The sequence below is a fragment of the Dufourea novaeangliae genome, unplaced genomic scaffold (assembly GCF_001272555.1).
Source record: "Dufourea novaeangliae isolate 0120121106 unplaced genomic scaffold, ASM127255v1 scaffold16, whole genome shotgun sequence".
NCBI classification, from domain to species: Eukaryota; Metazoa; Arthropoda; class Insecta; order Hymenoptera; family Halictidae; genus Dufourea; species Dufourea novaeangliae.
In genome coordinates, this window is record NW_015373891.1 from 1,797,118 (window position 1) to 1,820,188 (window position 23,071).

The following is a 23,071-nucleotide window of genomic DNA, read 5'->3' on the forward strand; positions in this document are numbered from 1 at the left end:
TGAGGGTTAATTGAAACTTCAGCTCCTCCGATAATTCCAATCATCTCTCGAAAATTCAATTTTTCGTCACGCTTTGGTCTCGTTTCATTTCACTTAACCCCTGTCTAAGCTATCACATTAAGAACTCTCCGAAGTGGACTTTCTAACCTGTTCTATAGATACATATGACGGTGGAAAGTGCGCGTGGTATTTAAGGAGGTTCCCTCCTTTGGACCGTAGATTTTGATCGTGGAACGTTTCGAATTGTTCCGTTCCACGATGCGCTCCCGACCTCATTGGCTGAGTTCGTGGTCGGTTCGGGGGTTAAAGTCGAAGGGTTGGATGCGTAGTGGATGGGGCGCGTTCGGCGCGAAGGTGAAAACCGACGCTCTCCGTGGGACGTCATTTGTCCACGGTTCGCCAAGCGGACCGTTCTCGAATCTGAGGCTAGTCGGTTTCGCGAACGATTTCGAGGATCGTGGTACACCTCTCGATCATGACTTGAACTAATTTTTATTTAGTGACATTTTTGAGGTACACGAAACATAAACAGTTTCTTCGGTGTGCTAAGGGACATGGTACCTTTCGAGTTCGAAAGTTTGGAGGATTGTGTCCAGCAAGTGTTTCGAAGGGGTCCAAAATAAAAGGCATGACTGTAGAACTGCAGATGCCCAAGTGGCGTGCTATTGGTGGATTTTGAGGACGCACGATTTGTTTTTGATCGAGGAAGGTGATCGAGATTCGTGAACGATGAATGTCTCCGATGAACAGTCCTATCTCAAGAACATCACCGGGTACGAACACCTGAACGAGTCGGAATTCTTGGAGACGAATCTGGGCAGTAAGTACCTGCCCTTAAAGCTGAAGGTGCCTGCCACCGTGGTCTACGTCGTGATCCTGGTCGCCGGTGTCGTCGGGAATCTGGCGACCTGCATCGTGATCTGCAAGCAACGGCACATGCAGACGCCAACCAACTGTTATTTGTTCAACCTCGCGCTGTCTGATCTGTTGCTGTTATTATGCGGTAAGTACATGCTCGTTTGTGTACCCTTGAATTGCTCGTTGTCGATTTATTTTGCTTTAATTGCACTTCGACCGTTTATTGGCTGTGGTATGTCGTTCGATGAAATATTTCGTTTGTGAATGATAAGTTTCCGTTTGGATTCATTTGTTCTGCATTCGTAGCGTGCCCCGGGATATTAAACGTGATTAAATAAATCGTATTTTCGATCGTAATCAACCCGTTGCTTTGTTGGTAATTTAATCGAATCTTTCGTTAATATTGGGTTGACGGGACATATACGGGAAATATAATAAATTGAACAGAAATGAATTTAAATATGATAAATGTATCCTGTGGAAAATATTAAGGTTCTTTCTGCTATTATTGCAAAGTATGTAGAGTATCGCAGATTTATTTTTATACGGATCAAGATTAGAGGTTGTAGAATTGAAAGGATTCGCGTTCTTAACACTAAAACTATCAAACCGATGGATTGTACGTTTCTTGTTCTACGATTACTGAGATTATAATAGCGCTTTTGGCGGAATTTGTGATGACTTTTAATATACTATATAAAATTTATATTACATTATATTATGCTGTTATACTATACATTGTGTATGTTACTATATTAAAAAAATGTAATTAATGTCCAGTCAATGTTGCTGGTTAATAGTACTAATTTGTACTAACCAATATGGAGTTAACAATATCAATCTTTACTAACCGTACAGAGTTAATAGTATCAATCTTTTACCATCTATATCGTATCATAATGTCCAGTCAATGTTGCTGGTTAATAGTACTAATTTGTACTAACCAATATGGAGTTAATAATATCAATCTTTACTAACCGTACAGAGTTAATAGTATCAATCTTTTACCATCTATATCGTATCAATCTATGCTAACTGAATGCACTGTTTACACTACAGACACGACTGATGAACAGCGATTCATTTCCAACCAACCTAATAATATAATCGCCTATCTAGTATCCGTTTAACAATCTATTTACCATAGACACAAAAGCCACTCAGCCCATTGTCTCAATTAATCCCTTCCAGGGAGCCAAAATTAATTCGGAAAGAAAGAAAATTTTGTCAGGTCATCACACCGATGTGACTGAATAACGTGTATCGTTGTACGACAGTGTAAACTCTCCGAGCATACAGCTCGATGTTAAACGCGATAATAAACATAGAATACGACGGATTAATTCAGTATATTTGAATAGGTAACAAACGGGATCCGATGTGATGCAATATCGAGTACAATAAATTTCTGTGAACCTTCGGCATTCATCGATGTTTCGTTTAAAACTGGTAATTAGATTGCAGATTTGTCCAAAGCTTAGTACGGTAAATTGTTTCACCACGTTTAATGAAATTTTGTTTTATTCGAGGCCTGATTGGACCCTTCACCTTCATCATAATAGAATGGAGAAGAGCCCGGAGGCTTTCAGTACAGAACAGCTGAAATATTTTACTTCTTTCAATTCAGTTTATTTATTCAGTAAAATCGTAACACTCAATTTTTAATCATTTATTATACATATATATATATATATATATATATATGTATACAGGGTGAGTCACCTAACGTTTGCACCTCAAATACCTTCGTTGTTTTTAAAAAGATACGTCGTTAAGGACAAAGTTGCATGTTTCAATGGAACTCACACGATATCAAAGAAATTTTTGTTTTTACATTATTTTTAGAGATATCAAGGTCACCTTCATTTTTTAAAATGAAATTACCCTTTTTTAAACACCTACAATGATAGTCTCTTTCATTAGAAATTCGGTGACTATAATTATTCAAGGTCATGTAAAAAAGGGTGGTTCCATTTAAAAAAATGAAGGTGACCTTGATATTTCTAAAGAAAATTTTTGTTTTTATGTCATTTTTTTAAAAGAGCCTCAGAGGCTCTTCTATCCGGATGAAGGTGACTAATGTAAATTTTCCGTTTGGTTTCAATTTCTATAAATCGGTCCATAAATATCAATATTTTGCATAAACATCCGCAATCTATTGATAGTCCACGGAATGCTGCACGACCACGCAGTTTTGTCTATTTTTAAGACGATCTATCGCAATACATTTCGGTAATTAATCACGAAAGTCGATATCCGCTGGGGGATGAAAAAAACAATATTCGTCGGAATTTTCTCGTCAAGCTCTACGATACCCGACACTTGTCGGGAGATCACGGGCATGTCTATCGAAAAACGATCCGATGGTCGTGGAAGTAAACGAACCGAAAAGCGTATTCGATAAAGAGGACGGTTTCTTCCGTGGTTATGGTTGCACTTGTGATTCCGTTTCCGCAAGAAGACAGAGATATGTGTTTCGTTTTCTCGGTGAAAATACGAGGCGATATTTTATTCGAAATTCTTCCGGAATCGCGAAATATGACGGGCGGAACCAGGATATTCTGTAAGTTTACAGTCAACCACGTCAGAAGAGGATACGGGTTCCAGATATTAAACTCGCTGGAAAGTCGGACACCTTCGTGGCGCCGATTAAACTCCTCGACTTCCGTATTCCCTCTCTCATGGAACGCAGGAAGTTGTCGAACTTTGTCAATCTCGACGATTCTTCAAAGGTCGAACTCTATCGGTGATTTATGCGCTACACGCGGATAGTCTAGGTATTATTAAAGACAACGGTATCCAGCTTTATTTCAAATGTTTTCTTTTTTTAATGTCGTTTCTCGACGATACATTTTCGGTTTCAAAAAAGATATAGGACAAGATTTGCATGCCTATAGACAACAAAACAAAGAAAATTAGTAAATAAGATTATTTACAATTTTTTTTAAATGTTAGTACATATTAGTTTTATTTAAACCAATATTGGTTATTGTTAGTATTATTTAAACCAAGAATTATTTCAACCAAAGAAGACTGATAATGTGTAATACATTTTTTAATTCAATTCCTCACGACCACGATAGTGTACACATATTGAGTGTTGAAATAACGATACGAATAGTTAATATTATTGAATCAGTATTACTAACCACGTAAAGTCCACTAAACGAGTTTTCTTGGTAGACAGAAGTCGCGAGAGTAGAAGATTCGCGAGTAAAGAAACCGAGTTCGCATGTTACATTTCCTCGTTCGAAAGTTTTCGCTCTCTTGGATACGAGCGCGAGCGTCTGACAAAGATGGAAATTGATACAGAAAAGAGAGGCGGCAGAAAATGTAATATATCGCAACGGTTTTCAGTTGATGTGCATGAACAATACTAGCTGTTCGGGAAGTCCTGTCCAATAACTTTCCAATGTAGTATACATTGCAGTTGGATGCGTAGGAATCATTTTACAATCGAATGTACGCCAACCACAATATACTCGAAACATTTCTATGCATGTATAAAAATTTACATGAACATTGTACGTTGTAGAAAATACAACACAAATAGGACATGTATGGAATACATATTAAGATGTATACAAATTTTACACGATTCAGTACGTATATATTAAATGCACATCAATTTGGAAAAACTAAAGGAAAATTAATAATCATATCAGTAAAATTCATATCAGTTTGGGAAAATTAAAGGAAAATGAATTGTTAGAACTATGAAAAAAGGTGATTTCTACTTATATCATGGAGTACCTTGAAACAGTCGTATCTCTGCGGCAAAAGGTTGTTAATTAAATGCATATCAGTTTGGAAAAATTAAAGGAAAATAAATTGTTAGAACTACGAAAAATATTTATATCATGGAGTACCTTGAAACAGTCATATCTCTGCGGCAAAAGATTTTTGGCCCCTTTATAAAACATTTCGCGGTATCGAGGTGTAGAATATGCCTTGTAAATTATTGGACAAGATTTTCCGACCACGCTGTAGAGCAATTACTGCGTGACGTAGATAATGGAGTGAATTATAGGCTACGATGGCTGGAACGTTTCGATGGGTTTGATAACAGAACCTGCACCGACGAATTTATCCGTTTATTCGACGTGATCGAAACGTTTCGCCGTGGTCTCTCGTGATTTTCGGTTTATCGACGTTTTTTCTGACTCGAGACCCAAATAAGTCTATTTAGTCGAGAAGTTTATGCTGTCCTGTGGTTCACGAGCTAATATTAGCAGAATCCTCACGTGTCTGACGTTAATTGCCGACTAATGGCTGGTCTGATCTTTCTCGGTGTAACGAAGCGTTCATGGGTCCGTGGGTACTCGTTAGGATCTCACTTGTATCGACAAGCGTGATTGTAATACCATTGAATGGATTTGTTTGCATCGAAAACGTGAAATTACATCGGCTGATTACGTTATTTTGTCCGTGGATTTTCCTATACTTTACAAAATTCATACCTGTTGCATTTAAGTCGATATCGTGGTTTCATTTTACACCATCGATCAGGAATTGAACTTTTGTCAGAAAACAAGCAAAAAGTCATACGAAATGAAAGGAAATTATTTTCAGTAACAGATGTTATAGCAATTACTTAATATTAATAAAGTTATATTATTTGAATCACGCATCTCTTGCTTATATTACCAGTTCCCTGATACTCTATAAACAGACGTTAAAAACAGCAATAAAAGTTAAAAGAGTCCTTTGCTTTTTTAAGGCACGTCTATGTAGGTATAACACGAGGAAGTTGCTGAAGGTAATTTGATCGGAAATAAACGTCCGGCGATCGGAAAATATCTCTCTTCCGAAGGATCGTGAAATTATTGTACTTCCTCCTGCTTCACCCTTTTGAATTATTAAATCATTTATTTGAAGCACGTTCTTCTTTCCATCCCCTTTCGCGGAGTTATGGAGATCTCGATTATTTGTAAATAGGTCGATTGGCGATGGGAAATCGAACGAATAAATTCTACAGAAATGATGTTTGCTCCGCGGCCCGTAACAATACCGTGGCCTGCGTCAACCTAATGGAACTGGCGAGTCTCGCAAACGGAACAACGCTTTCGGTGGAAAACGTTGATTTCAGCTGTTCATGAATCTCTGAAAAAAGAGATCGCTGAATTGTCGAAGCCGTGCGATCAGAATTTATGAAAATGTTTCGATCGATGTCACGGGGAATCGACGTAAATAAAATCGCTATCGTCGTTTATGTCGTGCTATGTTACATCGTTTATCTCCACTGTTCGATACTTATCGACAAGTCGATTTCAATTTTATGTATTCGACTTTGAAAAATCGTGCACGCGCGTTATTCATTTTATTTGTCCCGCCCCTCGAGGAATGTTCAATATTCGATTGTAAATAAATGCTTTCGATGGAGGACGAAAAATATGATATTTTTCTAACGACGGAACACGACTTACGGTTTCGTGTGGACGCATATTTTTGCGATGCACGGGTGGACACGTGCGTATGTATGTTTATGTAAAAGCATATGGCGCAGTAAACATTGAAGAACAGAGTGTCATTGAAGTATGGGAATCAATCCCGTGATAATTCAAGGTGCTTTTTTATTTTTGAAAAATATTCTCACTTTTCTCTGTGTTGAAAAGTTTCTTCATGTCTGTTATAAAGACTGTTTTATAACTTCATCGCTTCTTAAGTGGAACTACAAAAGCAATGAAAAGGGTTTCCCCACCGAGTCCGTAAAATCTTGTAACGTATACACCTGGGTTACTCTACTTTTCTAAAGATTTAAACTCCACTTTCCAATCATTTTTATCACAATCAATAATTTCTTACTTTTCCTACATCAAACGGAACGAAAAGATTAAACTTCAAGAAGTGCAACTGAATAGGACTTTAATTAATATCGGTAAAAAATAATTAAGAATCTTATTAAACAAATTCTCGATAGTTATAAATTTCGAAAAGAATCCAAGACGTTGAAGCAAATGGATAGATTACATTAATACACTCCCTTGTAATTGTTGAATTAATTAAGTTGTCTGCGCGAAGATAACGGCTGACATATATCTCAATAAATGGGGTCGACAGAAATTTACTGGGCAACTCAACGATTCGAGATATCGCTTACCTACATAATTATTATATCAACAAAATGCTTAATTGCGCGTAGTACTGCATGAGCAATATTCGACCTCTCTGTTGCGCTGTCCCTTTGGTGTGATAATACATTTCAGTTTCCTTGTTTCCTGTACCATTAAAATCGTTTCAGAAGACTGGGTATCGATCGATGTGTTAGCTGTTGTGCAAATTCTACCTAAGGTTGCTCTCTATTCCATTCTCTGCACAGAAACCCTTAACTATGGAAACCGACTACAAACGTCAGGTGATCTTCGCTTAATATTACCGAACGTGTTACCTAGCGTGTAATGGCCATCGAAAGTTTCTCTATATGTATGATTATTACACTGTGCATGATACCAGTCGTTTCAGTGCGGATCCCGTCTGTAGATGGAAAATGATATATGCTAGATATTACTCATTGTGTTCATTGGCATGTTACATCTGCTTAAGGGTTTGCTCTGATTTTCTTTCCTGCATATTGTTAACCCTTAACTGCAAATATCGTTCACAGATGTTGAATTCGGACAATAATAGGTTACATACGTAGGGACGCAGAATGAGTCGGGCGTTAATAAAATTTTTGAACTTCTACGTACCACCATTGAAAAGTTTGGAATCACTTATCGAACATGTAACTTATCCGTTAGAGATAAGTTTTAATGTCAATGTTGAATGGAATTAAAACATTCATTGTTTCATAAGTTAGCATAGCATTTTCGATGTCATGTGTGGTAATTCACAAAGGACATGTACGTAATTTCCATTCAACAGAGGCCAAATATTATTTATTTATAATTAAAATAACCAACTCTTTGATTGCTTTAGAAAAAGGATCACGTTCACAAGTGATACAAAAAGAGGCAAAGAACGTGTAAGGGTCCAACTGGATCCATTCACGGACTATAGTACGGTCGTAGCGTCTATCCACCGAGAGTTCAAACAGGCGCGCAAATGTCTTTACTCACCCCGTGAAAAAGTCTTTCAATTCTTTCCAGGGATTCCGTTCGAGTTGGATCAATTTTGGGAGCAGTATCCATGGAGGTGGGGAGTAGGGATCTGCAAAATCCGGGCTTACATATCCGAGTCGTGAGTCGATGCGTACCGCCGAAATCCGTTTCGTTCCCATGGGAAAAATTCTATTCTAAGGTGAAACACACATTCTGTTCGAAGGTCCTCTTACGTGTCGGTGTTGACGATAGTGGCGTTCTCGTCAGAAAGGTATCTGGCGATTTGTCACCCGCTTCGTCGTTACGCGAGCGGTTTAAAGGTTCCCGTACGAATAATCGTACTCACATGGCTGGTGTCTCTCGTTTCCGCGATACCGTTTGCTCATTACATCAACGTCAGTTACATCGAGTATCCGCCTGGTGAGTTCTCATCGCAGTGAAACCGTAAGTATACGTGCACATCACGCCCCCTAGTTGCGGTTTACACGGGACGCGTTTGTATACAGGGTGGGCCGGAAATCGTAGTACAACCGGGCAGGATGTGATTCTACGTTAAAAAAGAAGAAAATATTTTGGTATAACATTTTCTCATTCGGGGGTCCGTTTTCCAGAAAATTGATTTTAAAGTTTGTTCAACTTGTAAACGATTTAGTACAATTTGCTTGTCGTGTATTCCACTACTGCGGTTGTCTCTGTCCGGGACAATGGGGAAGTATTCCTACTGATTACTTATTGTTTATTCTTTTTTACTACTATACACGACAAGCAAATTGTATTAAATTGTTTACAGGTTAAACAAATTTTAAAGTAGATTTTCTCGAAAACGGAGCCCCGGATGAGAAAATATTATACCAAAATATTTTATTCTTTTATAACGTGGAATCACCCCTTGCCCGGTTGTACTACTACTTCTGGATCACCCTGTATAATCGCCGTCCTTCGCTCTCATCGCTCAGTTTAGCCGGCCGGGTATTTCGCGGGATAATTGTAGGAAGTCCCGTGTTCGCGTCCAATTTCACAGAGCGCGCTCCTCTCACTTTGTTGACCGTTTAAAACAGTGTAGAGTGTCCTTTATTCTTGACAAGAAAAAAAGACGCCGAGTACTATTGTCGACTGCGAATACTGAACACACGGTGCTCGCTCGTTCCGTCCGAGATGGTCGTTGGAGAAGAAGTTTTCGATGCCATTACAAGTTTCCGCCGACCAGAAATTTAAACAACTGTCCGGAGGCTGCCTGCACTGGATTTCCCATGACACGCGTAACGAGTAAAGTTTCCGGACGCGTTACATGTCCCATTACATTGATTAATACGGGTCTCGCTCAGTATTTCTACGGTAACGTCGTTGCTGATTGATAAAAACGATGCACAGAATGGCGTTTATAGGAATGCCTTTGCGAATCGAAGGCAACAGAACGCGTTGCGCGATGGCTGCTTTGAAATTCGAGAACTAGGTACCGTGCACATGACGCTACCATTTTTCGCTACCGTTCATTTGGGTTTGGGCATCTGTATTTCCTCGACAGATTTTTTTTATCTGTTGTTTTAATCTTATTTAGACTGTGGACGTTTATGCAAACTCATAATTCTACAGACTCGTTTAGAAAAAGGATTTTCTATTTCCATTAGCCCTTTGCGAAATCTAGAAGCAACTTTGTATTTTTATACATTTAAAAATTAAAATATTCTTCACGTTTCCATGGGGGCCTCTAGTGCTACATTGCATGTATAATTGTGTGTTAAAATTAAATAGTCCTGGAGTAGCTGGTTGCTCATATTAAAAATTGCTCGGAGTGCAAAGAGTTAGTAATGACTTTGTAGGGTAAAAATAGGAATAATTAGGCTCGGTGCAGACCAGCGATGCAACGCGACGTAGGTGCGATATTGCACCGATAACGTAGCGTCAATAAAGGCGATTTTTATTTCGTACACGAAACAGAACGTGAACTTGTACACGATGTTTATCGAGTTAAAATAAGATGAAAAGAAATCGTTGCGATTTCTTTCGTCACTTGTGATATCGTAATGGGATCACACGCTTGTGTGCATCATATCATTAGATAAACCTGCCGAATCGCACAGAACAACACCGGTACAAAATCGCAATGACATCGGATCGCTCGTCTACGCCGGAGTTTCTGCTGGCTTTCCTGCGAAATGATTGTTTAGGACGCCACATTATAGATACATAGTGTTTCTCTTCCATACAACAGTAGTTGCGATCATCTGTTTACTGCATGGTACAAACATTTCACCGTTGTTACCATAGCAAACAATAATAATAGGTATACACTATCCTCTGTACTATCTAGGAATAGGTTTAGCTAAAGGGTTAAGGATTCTAATAGGTTCAAGATGAAAAGAAAATCTATAACCTTTACTACACAGAATTGAAGGCTTCCCAAGATGAATGACTTACGTTAAAAATATTAAATTTTTAGTAGACTAAATTTAAATTCTATTCCTCCTACACTCGTCCTTCATCATCTTTTTATGTTTTCAATTTTGTGATATGACAAAGTGGAACAAGGTCCTATGTGAAAGAACTCCACATAGCACCTCCGTTCACCGAGAAAATTCACTTTTCACAAAAATGTTACATAACCTCTTCACCCTTTGATGCCTTCAATTTTGGACCGTCGGATGATCCATAAATGCATAAAATCCGCAGTCTAGATAATGTAATGGGCCCATCTGTTCCCGGAAATTTTTATCTCGGTACCTTTGCTTTCAGGGTCCAATAATTACTCTGAGAATTCCGCGATGTGCATGATGCAGAAAGAAAACATACCCGAGTTCCCGCTGTACGAGCTGAGCTGCTTCGTCTTCTTCCTGCTACCGATGGCATTCATAGCTGTGCTGTACGTGCGAATGGGCTTGCGAATACAAAACAGCAGCCTCGAGCACAGCGTTGAGGGTTCTGTCCACGGGGAAACTAGACAGGCACAGTCACGGAAAACCATCATCCGTATGCTCGGTAAATATTCAGTCCTTGACTAAAACGGTACGCGGACGTTTCCGTAAGTGAATTTTCCTTGAGTGAATTCCCTTCGACGATCTTCTATTCCGTTTCTTTGAAAAATGAATTAAACATGACGCGAAAGAACGCGAATTCTGTCGCGTGCGTCCGATATTACGGTGAACAATGGGTGTGTTTTATCGTCTACTCGACGCCACGTCTTATTCGCGCGTAGATCATCATTAACGGCGAACATGTTTGGAAATTGATTAGGAACCCACCGTTCCATCATTTATGTGATAGTTCCTCGTCGAAGCGGATGATCACCGTTCACGGCGGGAGACAATTTTCACATGTCCCCGCCAACATCGCGACAACCGAAAGGTCAGAACAAAGCACGAACTGGCGCGTTGTCGGACGCGTTCAAAGATGCTTCACGTATCCCTATAATTTAAACATAATAATCTAAACACCGTATCCCACTCATTAAGTGCGAACACTTTTGACCTTTATAAAAGTTTCTACTACACAGGGCAGAAAGCTTGAATTAACGATTATGTTGAGAATAGAGGACACTCAAGATAGGAAATACCGTTGTATACCCGGTGTTCTGTAACGAGACCGACGAATTTCACCAGCATGTATGGAGGATTATTCGAAACAAAGAAGGTCATACTACAAACTATAGGTCTATGCAGTTCCACAATCGACATATGAACTGAAATGATATTGTTAGCATCTACAATGATCTTGCCAAAATTCAGTGGATTTGGTCAATGGAAGTACGCCTATGAGGTGGTCATTTTGAATAATATATGCAAATACCAGTGCAATGTGTCCGTATCGAAGACAATTTCAATATAATACACAGCAAATAATTATGCGAATACTAAGTAATTTGAATATATCCAGTCTAGGTCTGAGATCGGATATTATTCATTGTTTTCCTAACTTTAAAACTGACAGCAAGTTTCGCGAACAAATTGGAATTAAATTCAATCATAAGTGGCACGAGTTTACTGTTCCCGAGAGAAAACTAATCGAGTTTTACATGGAAAAAAGTGTCGAGCATTTTCCGCACATACAAGCAGCACGAAAAATCCATTTCAACTTTTATCGACCGGAACAGTTTGCGTAATTCGTCTGTATTTATTTGCAGCTGTTTTATCTAACTTTGGAACGGACACACTTTGTGCATGGCACATGCGGATGAAAATGAATTGCCCTCGCTACGTTAGGTGTCCAACTCAACGCCTTCCATGAACTTCTGGAACTTAACGAACTAACAAACTGTTTAGAACTGTCATCGTAATCGAATCTGCCAGTACAGTCGCGTCTTTTATTTAAAGAAAGGAAAAAAGGAATATTATAAGGAAAACATTTAATCTAAAAATTCTGTCACGTTGCCTTGGAAGTTTCCATGCATTTTAACCGGTCGCTTTAAAGTGACGTAACTCTGCCGAAATTCACCATTTTTATTCAAAATTTTATTTGCTACCACGTGCACCACAATAAAATTTCTTGATTTCGGAGATCAGAATTTTTATGTACCTGGAATAAGTACTGTTATAAATAAATAAAGAAACAAATGTTAAACACTTATTGCACAGTTTTACAGAGCATACAGAGCCATTACATTTTCATTCTAACAATTTTTGTTATATGTACTCTAGTTTTCAAGACGTACAGAAAAACAGGGTCACAGGAGCGTTAAAGCACCGGACGTTGTCACATCCGTCGTAACGCCCGTTACTTCCACGCTCGTGTGACCCCGCTCTTAACCATTAAGGGTTGTTTTCCCCTTGAAGAACCGAAAGCTAGCAAAAATAAACAAACGAATTGCCTGATACTTCTATCGAGGTCCCCTACAAACCCGTAAAGATGAAAAAGATCAAAATTTTCGGGTCACTGAAGTGCCCTTGTCAGCAGCTTCCCAAGATCAGAAGAACAGTAGTCGTCTTGTACCGAAGTAGCGTCGTGCAGCTAGAGAATAGGGATGGCAGATGTTCCAGCGCATTGATCTGTCAGAAACTACCGATGCTTCGATTTTTAATAAGAACTGTGTTCCTCAGAGATTCTGCAGCAGACGCCATGCGGTCCAACACAGTCCTCTCACCAGAAGGCACACTTTAGTCTTCCCAACTCCATAGCCCGATCCTCCAGGAAAGAATCAAGGAACAACGTCTTTATTCTTGAGGCAACGTAGCATTTCCTAGTGGTACATTTTTTGAAATTGTTCTGGGGTCTCATATTAGGAATGGTCTTATATTTACTACTTCACCCTACACGTTCTCCAGTGTATTATTACCCTAAGAGGAGGCTAATTATGATTCCGTAGTACACATAATAACCGTTCATTTTTGTCCACAGGTGCTGTCGTGATCACATTCGTCATCTGTTGGGCGCCGTTCCACGGTCAACGGCTGATGTACGTGCACCTCGAATGGTCATCGGTCGCCGACATACACACCTGGCTGTTTCTGCTCAGCGGTTGCCTCTATTACTTCAGCACAAGCGTGAACCCGATCCTGTACAATGTGATGAGCGCGAAATACAGGAACGCGTTCAGGGAAACCCTCTGCTGTTACCCAGCCACGCCACGTATCACGAGAACCGACCTAAGCAGCGTGAGGGACTCGAGCGCTGGTTGCGGTCTCGGTACCAGAACGGGATCCCAGGTGTTCCGCGGAAGGAACGAGAATTACCAACGGAGCATCAGGTAAGCTGAAATGCTTGTTAATTTGTCTAGTGTTTATACGAGACACCGTGACCCAGCGGGTCTTCGCCTCCAGTTTCTGCTTTGCCCTCTATTGGACGGACGCACACGACTCTCGGGCGACCGCAGGTGTGTAACGTTTCCTCCGGTGAGATATAACGGCCAGAGGGAAAAAAATAATGTCGTTTTTCGTGTACAAGTCTGCAGGGTTTTTCTAGATTCGTTTTGTACAGGCGACAGGGGGTAGAAAATTTAAAAACTGATTTTCTATGAGAAAAAAAATCAAGCATAACAAAATTTACGGTCGACCTTCATTTTTATTTAGATTCAGGTCATCCTTTGTATAACACATCCTTGGTTGGGATCCTGAAATTACCGTGTTATGCGAATTTATGTTATATAAAATTAATAAGTAGTTCTTAGTAATTCTATAATTAGACTTAGTGAAGAGAAATCATTTAGGAAAACCAGCATAATGAGTATGTCGACATTCAAAATTGTGTTTGGATTGGGTTTTCCCATTCGAAACTGCAGAATCATGTGCATCAGACCAATATTAATTTTATTTTCACGCGCCGTGAACCACTGTTATGGCTACCCCGGGCAAAACTGGTGTCCTGGACGCAACCACTCGCCGTCAAAGCCACGCATTTACCTTCGTTCGTCTGTAGTTTATCGTTTCATGGAAGGCTGCGGTAAAGTAGAGCCGGACGGAAATTGCCTTTTCATTTTCTCGTTGAATGTGTACGATCTATGAAGAAATATTCAATAGGATGCACCACGAAACAGGTACATTATCTTCACGTCTGATAAAAATGTTGAGTTAAATGAAAAAAATTCCAGGCAATATTTTTCTGTTCTTTTGACTTTTCTTTCATCTTTCCTGTGTCCCAAATGCTGAAGTCAGTCCCACGTGTCATGAAACACCTTGTATTGAGTTGGCCCAAAAGTAATGTCGAATTTCTATAATAGACGATGTAGCAAAACAATGTTTATAACTAATAAAATATGTACATATCCTGAAAGCTGGCATTTCAACGTGTTATTTAAAAAAAAATCATTATAATTGGGTCCAATTAGTTTGAATTGACCTCCTTTTGAAACTAAGCGACGAGAAGTTGCACTTTAGGCGCAATTATGCCCTTTAATTTTCGTTCGTTCACAGCACCGTCACTGTGCACAGAGGAAATCTTTTTTCATCGTTCATTTTCATAAACTCAATTTAAGAAAATTCAACTCACTCGTAATAATATACATTTTTTTAAGTAATACGTTCAAGCGTAAGCATTCAGAATACGTACATATTTTCTTAATTAGAAGCAGCGTTTTGTATAGAAAACCAAAAAAAGAAGAACATCATTTACCGTGGACCTCCTACATTATTTTTTGGCCAACCCAATATGTACGAAGTTCCGCTCGAAAGCTTCCACCGAATTGCCCCGTTTCGCCTATCAGAAAATACCAGCACGCTTTTTTTACGCGTAAAGGCGGAAAGCTCACGGTTTTGCGTTTCCATGTGACTGCAGATACAACACGTCGATCGGACCGGGGACCGTTTTGCACGCAGTGGGTCAATTACGCACGGACAATGGAGACAAAGAGAATCGACCGATGGTAAGAACGAGCGATTCGCGGATCGGCCGTAAAAGTATGGACAGTGGGATCCCCGTTGAACGTTTGCCGCCAAAAAAACTATCGTTTTGCGTGCACGAGAAGAACGGTCGTGTCAGATACGTGACATCCGACACGATGAAATCGGCGGTGAATGAGACTCACATCTGATCCGCTCGATCGTCATGGAAGATCAGTGAAGCTAAACGTTTGGACTTAAATTTTAGCGATTGGGGACACGAAATTGACCGCCAACGGTTCTGGACTCGAAGTTAGTGAAAGCGATAAGAGACTCGACGAAACGCAAATACAACAAAAAATCGAACTGTTCTCGACGTTGTCCCCGATAATGTGACCAGTATACGAACGATGTCCTTTTAATTGTAACAACGTTATCGCGAAAGTATCGTACGGTGTAAGCCGTTTAAGACAGTTCTGGTTCCCTTCAGATGCGACACACACCACCCCTAAAACCCCGGACTTATCCTGTCGGGAGAAAGGGTTTACGTGTCCCTCGAAGTTCTTACATGGGCTTAAGGTCTAGCAAAAAAAACTGGACCTCACATGCATGACCCCCAGGATCGATCGAGAGGATGCCTAGACGTCTCGAGCACTTTCACGGTTGGATTCGTCGTGGAAATGGTAAAAAGGGAGCGAGAGAGATTATATGGAATGGAACGAAGATATTCCTGCGTGTTGGCGAACTATGCGACAAGTGGTAAGTTAACGGTTAACTTTCACGATTACGAGCTGAATTTTAATAGAACATTATAATTATACGGTGAAACTGTGGATGATCCTTTCGTATAAATTCCAGAGGATTCGTGACCACCATCCCGTCCACGATATTCCGAACGATATTTCCAGCCGAGCGGGGAGTTTTTAAAACGACGATAATGGATCGGGATATTGGCAGGTTGTTCCAGCTAGAAGCGTAAAATGTGTTGTAACGTCGACGAAATCCTATTTCTTCGTCTCGGAAACGACCGATTAGGATATCGATCATCGATATTGTATTGTATCGTCGATATTGTCGTTTATATCGTGTAAACGTGTTCGGTATTATTATTATTATTGACGTAGACGTTAACATTCGAAAAAGATTTTGCGCTTTCATCGTTCCTAATAATCGTTCCAGCAGGGTTGACGGAGGCTTCTGATTGAACCAAGGTACAGACCTAAATGCGTGGAATTGTGAATTATTAAAGGTGTAAATACAGTGTTCCGAGTTGTGAATAATTGTACACTGATTGTGTAACAGATACGTGTGGCTGTATTAAATGTTGCTTTATACTACTAATAGTCATCTTTAAACTGCGGATCCTGAGCATTTATAGGCCTATAAAATACGATAAAAGATAGAACTTTCATCCGATGCGACGAATTTTTCATTTTATTCTGAACTCAGTAAGGTAGGTACTTAAGAAAGAAACTCCTACATTTGCTCCTGTCTTTGTGAATTACTTTATAGAATATCATTCTGCATAAAAATCGGCTGTCTAGCGATCTTAAAATCGTTTTCAGTCGAATTCTTTTCCCAGTTCCATTTTATCCGAATCTTCGTTTTCTATTCGTTTTGCCACAAATACGGATCTTTAATTTCGAAATACGTCGAAAATCCGTTCGAAACTTCCGCCCATTCCGCGATTCTAATCGAAAATCTTATTGCATTCGTTCCATAGCGTTTAACCTCCGTTCGTACCTTCAGATTTCTCGAGGCGTTTTAGAGATGCAAAATATGGAAACGCTGCTTGCGCGTGGTAACGAAAAATGGATAAAAGGAAAGAAGCGTGCGCCAAGATCTACATTAGCATTTTCTCGTCAGAACGGTTCGAAAATAATATATCAAGGTGCTCGTTGGGACAACGGTCTTGCGGGTTTTTTTATTATTGCAGGATAAACAAAGTCTTAGGATATAATTTTTTTGACAAATATTGGACAATATTTTTTATGATTATCCTCCACAATTGAGTACGAAAACGTATATAACTGAAACGTCTGTTTCTTGGTAGAATAAATCCTTAAGCCGAAATTAAACGATTCTTCGATGGATTAACACTAGAACTACCAGCGATGAATGTATATTAAATTAAATTAAACAAATCCTGCCAAAAGCATTATTATAATCAGTAATCGTAAAGTAAAAAATCTGCAATTCGTCATTTTCATAAGTTTGATAGTTCTAGTGTAAAGAGATTAAAGAAGACAAGAAAGTTTCAATTGAAGTGAACGAGTCGATAAAGAAGTAGAAGGTTACTTGGTATTCTGCCTTGTCAGTAGTAAACTTCTACGAAAGAAACGTAAAACGAAAGCCGATTTAATGAAGCTTCGCCGTTATTCACTAAGCCAATTGAAAGGATTACGGTCTCCGTCTGTTGGTTTTTACTGTTTAAACAAGGTACAGAGAAAACTTTATTACCCCGCGTAAAAGACTTAAATTAAAAAACCGTAGACACGTTTCTTCGATGACACAGCAGAAATATCGCAACTTAATTGAGATGCCTTGTCTCATGATACCCGCCGGCCGTTGTCCCACTGAAAATTAACTTGAAAAAACAGAAAAGGTAAGAATACATGTGGTCGAATATTTATAATAAAAGGACAAACTACACGACAGAAGCAATGACAAGACAGGAGATAGTAGAATATAACGGTGCATACATAATTGATAAGGTCTGTTTTATATTCAAGCAACAACAACTGATGTTCTTCTGACTAAATGGAAACGCACCTGCCACTCAACCTGATAAGACAACTCGAATCATTCAAATCCATTTTGATAACTGAAGAAAATTTAATGTTTCAGCTGAATTCAGTGAATTAAAAAATCTACGTTCCATGATGCAACGTTTAGATCCAATCAATGCAATCGGTTCTTGAGAATAAGTTCGAGATCACTGAAAGCGAGTTACTCGTGACTCGAACTATTCTTATCGAGATTTTTACCGTTATTAATCACAGCCGTTATCATCGTAAGTGTTCTCGTAGCGTAATTCTCTGCCGTTAAACGAACTTCCCTGGAACTCGCGAAAACACCTATGGGCCAACACCTGGATTAAGGCCAGAGAATTGTTCATGACAAAAAGCTGGTGTAATTCACACCACTTTCCCGCCTGTTACTCATCCACGGTTAGCAATAATTCTGAGCTAAGCCCCCCGACTTTAAAATCCCGACTTTTAAATTGTTTATAATCAGAATATACAGTAAGTATTTTAATTGATTTGATACCTACTTTCGAACTTTCATAGTTATGGTTTCTATTTGGTCAAAGTTTGGTGTTACGTTTCAGCAGTTGGCTACACTGCGTCAACACTTCAACGGACGAAATGTTTGAACTTTAGTGGCTGCATGATTTTTTGCCTTGAATGTTTTCATCCGATAATTTTGTGAAACAAAGTTTATTTAAACACAATCTTATTGTTTTAAAGTATAATATATACACGAACGAAAATGCTGTGACAGCTTGTTTTTCAATTTTTATAAATTATGTGTCATGATTTCGTGAAATGTCACCTTGTTATTGTTTGGAGTTTTGTCCTTCGTGTACCCCAGTGATTTATTCCAGTTTGTAACGAGAAAGTGTAGTACACATTGTGACAATATCTATATCTTGTTTTTTTAAGGAGCTACTGATCTATTTATATTACTTAATTTTATTAAAGATGTATCAGTAAAATAAAGTACAACGTGAGAACTTACTCCGAATTTGCCTACCGACTTGCATAGGATGTCTAATCACGGTAAGTAGAGAACAATTCATTTGAAATCTATAATTATATATCCATTCTCTGATGGAAAAGTTATAAAAAAGATGCCGATTATATCAATTAAATGTAAAATTAATGGATGGATTATTGACTGTTATACCAATATTTTAACAATTTTATGGTACTTTCTGATATACTTGATACCAAACTACTTGAAACTTACCCATTGATTTCTTCAATGATTAATTTATATAATTATTACACTGAAGTCTACATATATATATTTTTCATAACTTTTCCAATGGGAGCCAGATATATAATGGTACATTTAAGATTTCTTAGAACTTTGAATTTTTAATTGTATGTTCCTTTTTATAGAGAATGATCTATTGTGTAATATAAAAAACAAAGTAGAAGGGTGGAAAAGGTATAATCAGCATGAAAATATAAAAATGTATCCTGATAAGGAAGTACAGGCATCTATAAGCGAATCACAAGACTTTTGTTTGAAGTTATCTCAGGATTCTGCTATATCCGATTCACAAGATGTAGTCATAAATGATTTGAAAAACACTATAGTGATAAGTGACTCTAGTTCTGAATGTTCTAGTCCTAAATGTTCTTCTAACTTAAAATATAAATCCAAAAACCATTTTAACTCACAACAGGAAGTATGTATTGTGCATACTTCTGATTCTGATTCCTCTGATACTCAAGAAAAAGAATACCTTGAATCATGGAGAAAGAATGAGAAACCTAATTTTATTGCCAATAATAAAAATAGAATTAATATTACAAGAAAACATAATGCATTATTCACATCTGACGATGATAATTCAATCAGCAATAGTGAGCAAAGTGAACAATGTATTGAAAGCTCTATTAAAACTAAAAGTACTTATTTTAGTTATAGTCCAGACTCTAATGTTAGAGTTACATCAAAATCCAATACTCAATTGCACATAAAGACAGTAAATAAAAGAAATTTATTATTGCAAAATGCTGGTAGTAGTGTCGGCTCCAAGAGTTCAAAAAGCACTAACCAGGCCTCTAAAGCTTTATCTAGTAAGTGTCAAAGTGATGGTAAAAAGAAACTTACACAAAAAGATGCTCAAAATATTATGAAAACTATAAAATCAACAAGAATAATTTACGAATCGCCAAGAAGAGAGAATAATGTAATAATCAATGAAAGTATTGACAGTGGCATGCACCCAGCCATTTCACTCAAAAACAATTTGAAAAAAACTAATATAATTATCGATGAAACCCTAAATTCTGAAAGTGATGTTATTTCAGACACCCAAAGAAATTCAACCAATTTGTATAAAAATCATGTTAATAAATATTTTAATGCTTCACATGTAGATAAGAATGTAGACACAATGTGCACTGCATTATCAGACAGGAAAAAGAAACAAATATCAGAGTGGTTGATGACGAATTCTCCTGATTCAAAAAGTGATACTTCCTTCAGTATGGTACCTGCTAGTAATAAGAATGATATAAGTTCTGGAAATAGTAGTCTAGAAAGATTAGAAATGAATTACGAAACTCCAAATAACAGAGAAAAAATACGTCAAACGTTAGCGAATGAAAAACGAGTAATAAATGAAGAGAACAATAAAATAATTGAATCTCCGGCAATACGACAAACTACGATTCTTGACTATACAAAACGATCGAAAAATAATGCCCTTGAACTTCGTACATTAAATAATCGCACTAACAATAATGGGATTTCCACTCCCACAACAAATAAACCACAGAATGTAGATGTTACAGACTGTGCTGATATATTGGATAAATTGTATGGTAAATCATGGAGGGAAAAGGCAGGTGTACTGTTTCCAATATCTGAACCACGAAAGCAAATAGTTCCTACAAAAAGCAGAGCTGTTCAAACTGAAAGGTAAATTAAAAATACAATTTGTTATTTTATAACTGATTGTAAAGTACTACAATGTTTATTTCAGAAAAATAAAAAACAAACAAAAGATTTATACATCAGAATCAGAAGATGAAAGTCCATGTAAGTAATTACATTATAATTTCTATCATCATTATTGCACTGTGTTTTTCATTAACATGATTACTTGAATGATATAGCCAGAGAAGATTTGAAATCTCGAAAATGTATAATGAAAAAGAATGCTCCTACAAATGTTAAGCAAAAAGATAGTTTTATTAACGATGAAATATTATCAGAAAGTGAATGTGAAAGTTCGTACTACACTGCACTCACAAATCCAAGAACATCGACAAATAGCACAAAACGTAAACCAAAACTTCCATCAACTATAAAAAAGTAAGTAAATATTTCCTTAAAATTTTTAAATGAATCTATTTTCTTAATAATTAAAGTTAATATTTTCCAGAGCTATTGCAATATGTGATTCAGATACTGAAGATGAAGATAACAATCATAATCAAGCACAGGATTTAAGGAGAAAAAAATTGTGTTTTAGTGCAGATGATAGTGATGGATCAAGTACTAGCGAATTTGATCCTGGTGATGACATACCAATAAAATCTAAAACTAGAAAAGGTAATATAAATATATAGTTATTAATTGACCATGTAACGTGTTATTTATAAAACTGTAATATATTTTCATAGATCTTATTAAAATATCACGGCAAATACCTAAAACATATACTGCAATTAAACCAACGTCTGACATTCGAAAATATGAGAAAAATGAAAGCTTTCTAGCATCTTTATCTGAAAATGTTCCTCTTGCCAATGCACATCCAGATGCTAAAAAATATAGAACAAATTATAAAAACAATAAAGAAGATTTGAGCAAATATTTATATAAATTATACAATGATAAAGTGTTTGATACACAACTACCAAAGGACCTGAGCATTGAATGGAACGTCCGTATGAGAGGAACGGCCGGTTATTGCTATAACAAGAAGTCTGTGAGAACACTTGGAGGAGTCATGAGATCATCAAGGATAGTTCTATCGACGAAGGTGTGCCAGTATGTTAGTAAAAATAAAATTGAAAATGTAAATTAAGACCATTATTTCTTGTATAGGTTTTAGATACACCAGATAGACTTCGAGACACTTTAATTCATGAAATGTGTCATGCAGCAGCATGGTTGATAAACAGTGTGTCTGATGGACATGGTCCTTTTTGGACAGGATGGTATATATTAGTAATATGTACTATTTGTTATTTTTATATTTTTGAAAAAGGACAATAATATATCACATTCTAGGGCTAATAAGGCCATGAAGACATTTCCTGAGTTACCACCAATTCGAAGGTGCCATGACTATAAAATCAAAACTAAATTTACATATAAATGTGTTGGCTGCGGATACAGGTACATTATTCTACATAAGGTTTACAAAATTACATATAATTAAATACATGAATGTATGTACAATGCAAAAATTTTATTTCAGTATTGGTAGACATTCTAAGTCTTTGGATATTGAGAAAAAACGATGTGGCCATTGTTACGGTAAATTTGAATTACTACTGAATAAAACTACGAAATCTGGAACTGTACAAGTACAAACGCCCAAGAGAGAAATCAATGGATTCGCACTTTATGTGAAAGAAAATTACAATACTATAAAGAAAAAGCGTAATATAAGGCATGCAGAAGTGATGAAGATTTTAGGTCAGCAATTTTCAGCAGTTAAAATTGCAAAGCAACAGGGAAATCTTGAAAATGATCCAAATACCCCTGGTTAAGTTAGTTTTAGAAGTTATACTGAGCATTATTTTCAAAGGCTCTTAATTTTATACATAGACTGTGCATTTTTAATGTTTACGGGTATTACTCGAGCACCCTTATTTTACCTAAATATTTTATAATTGTCAGAACTGACCAGATCTTACCATTGCAGGCATTGGAATGTGAGTTTTGGAATGAAATTTTAATTATACACAGACACAAAGTTATTATAATAACTGTAAAGATAGATTTTTTATAGATAGATTGTATAGACACTACAATAATTTGTAAAGATTATATTGATATATCACAATAAATGATATATATGATATAATTGGTACTCAATATGAATTAACAATAAATAAGATACTTAAACCTAATTTCTAGACTGCATACATTTATGTTAGTAGGTGTAGATTTTCATGAATTTACTTACAGCAACGAGGAAAACAGAAATTTGTTCATTTTATTACGAATTCT

General features: G+C 37.4%; 2 protein-coding genes across 2 annotated transcripts; both read left to right on the top strand.

The window, feature by feature from the left end:
- Window positions 1–729: 729 nt before the first annotated feature.
- On the top strand, window positions 730–13,579 carry LOC107188354 (neuropeptides capa receptor-like). The gene is made up of 5 exons (XM_015576633.1): window positions 730–1,003; window positions 7,947–8,037; window positions 8,122–8,318; window positions 10,632–10,874; window positions 13,227–13,579. Exons 1-5 carry the CDS (start codon window positions 730–732, stop codon window positions 13,577–13,579), a joined length of 1,158 nt encoding a protein of 385 aa, XP_015432119.1.
- Window positions 13,580–18,436: 4,857 nt separating this feature from the next.
- On the top strand, window positions 18,437–22,805 carry LOC107188182 (dentin sialophosphoprotein). The gene is made up of 9 exons (XM_015576436.1): window positions 18,437–18,924; window positions 19,270–20,803; window positions 20,868–20,923; window positions 21,001–21,199; window positions 21,270–21,439; window positions 21,511–21,872; window positions 21,938–22,050; window positions 22,124–22,231; window positions 22,314–22,805. The coding sequence occupies exons 1-9, from the start codon at window positions 18,912–18,914 to the stop codon at window positions 22,606–22,608; spliced, it is 2,850 nt and encodes a 949-aa protein (XP_015431922.1). The 5' UTR covers window positions 18,437–18,911; the 3' UTR covers window positions 22,609–22,805.
- The last annotated feature ends 266 nt before the right edge of the window (window positions 22,806–23,071 follow it).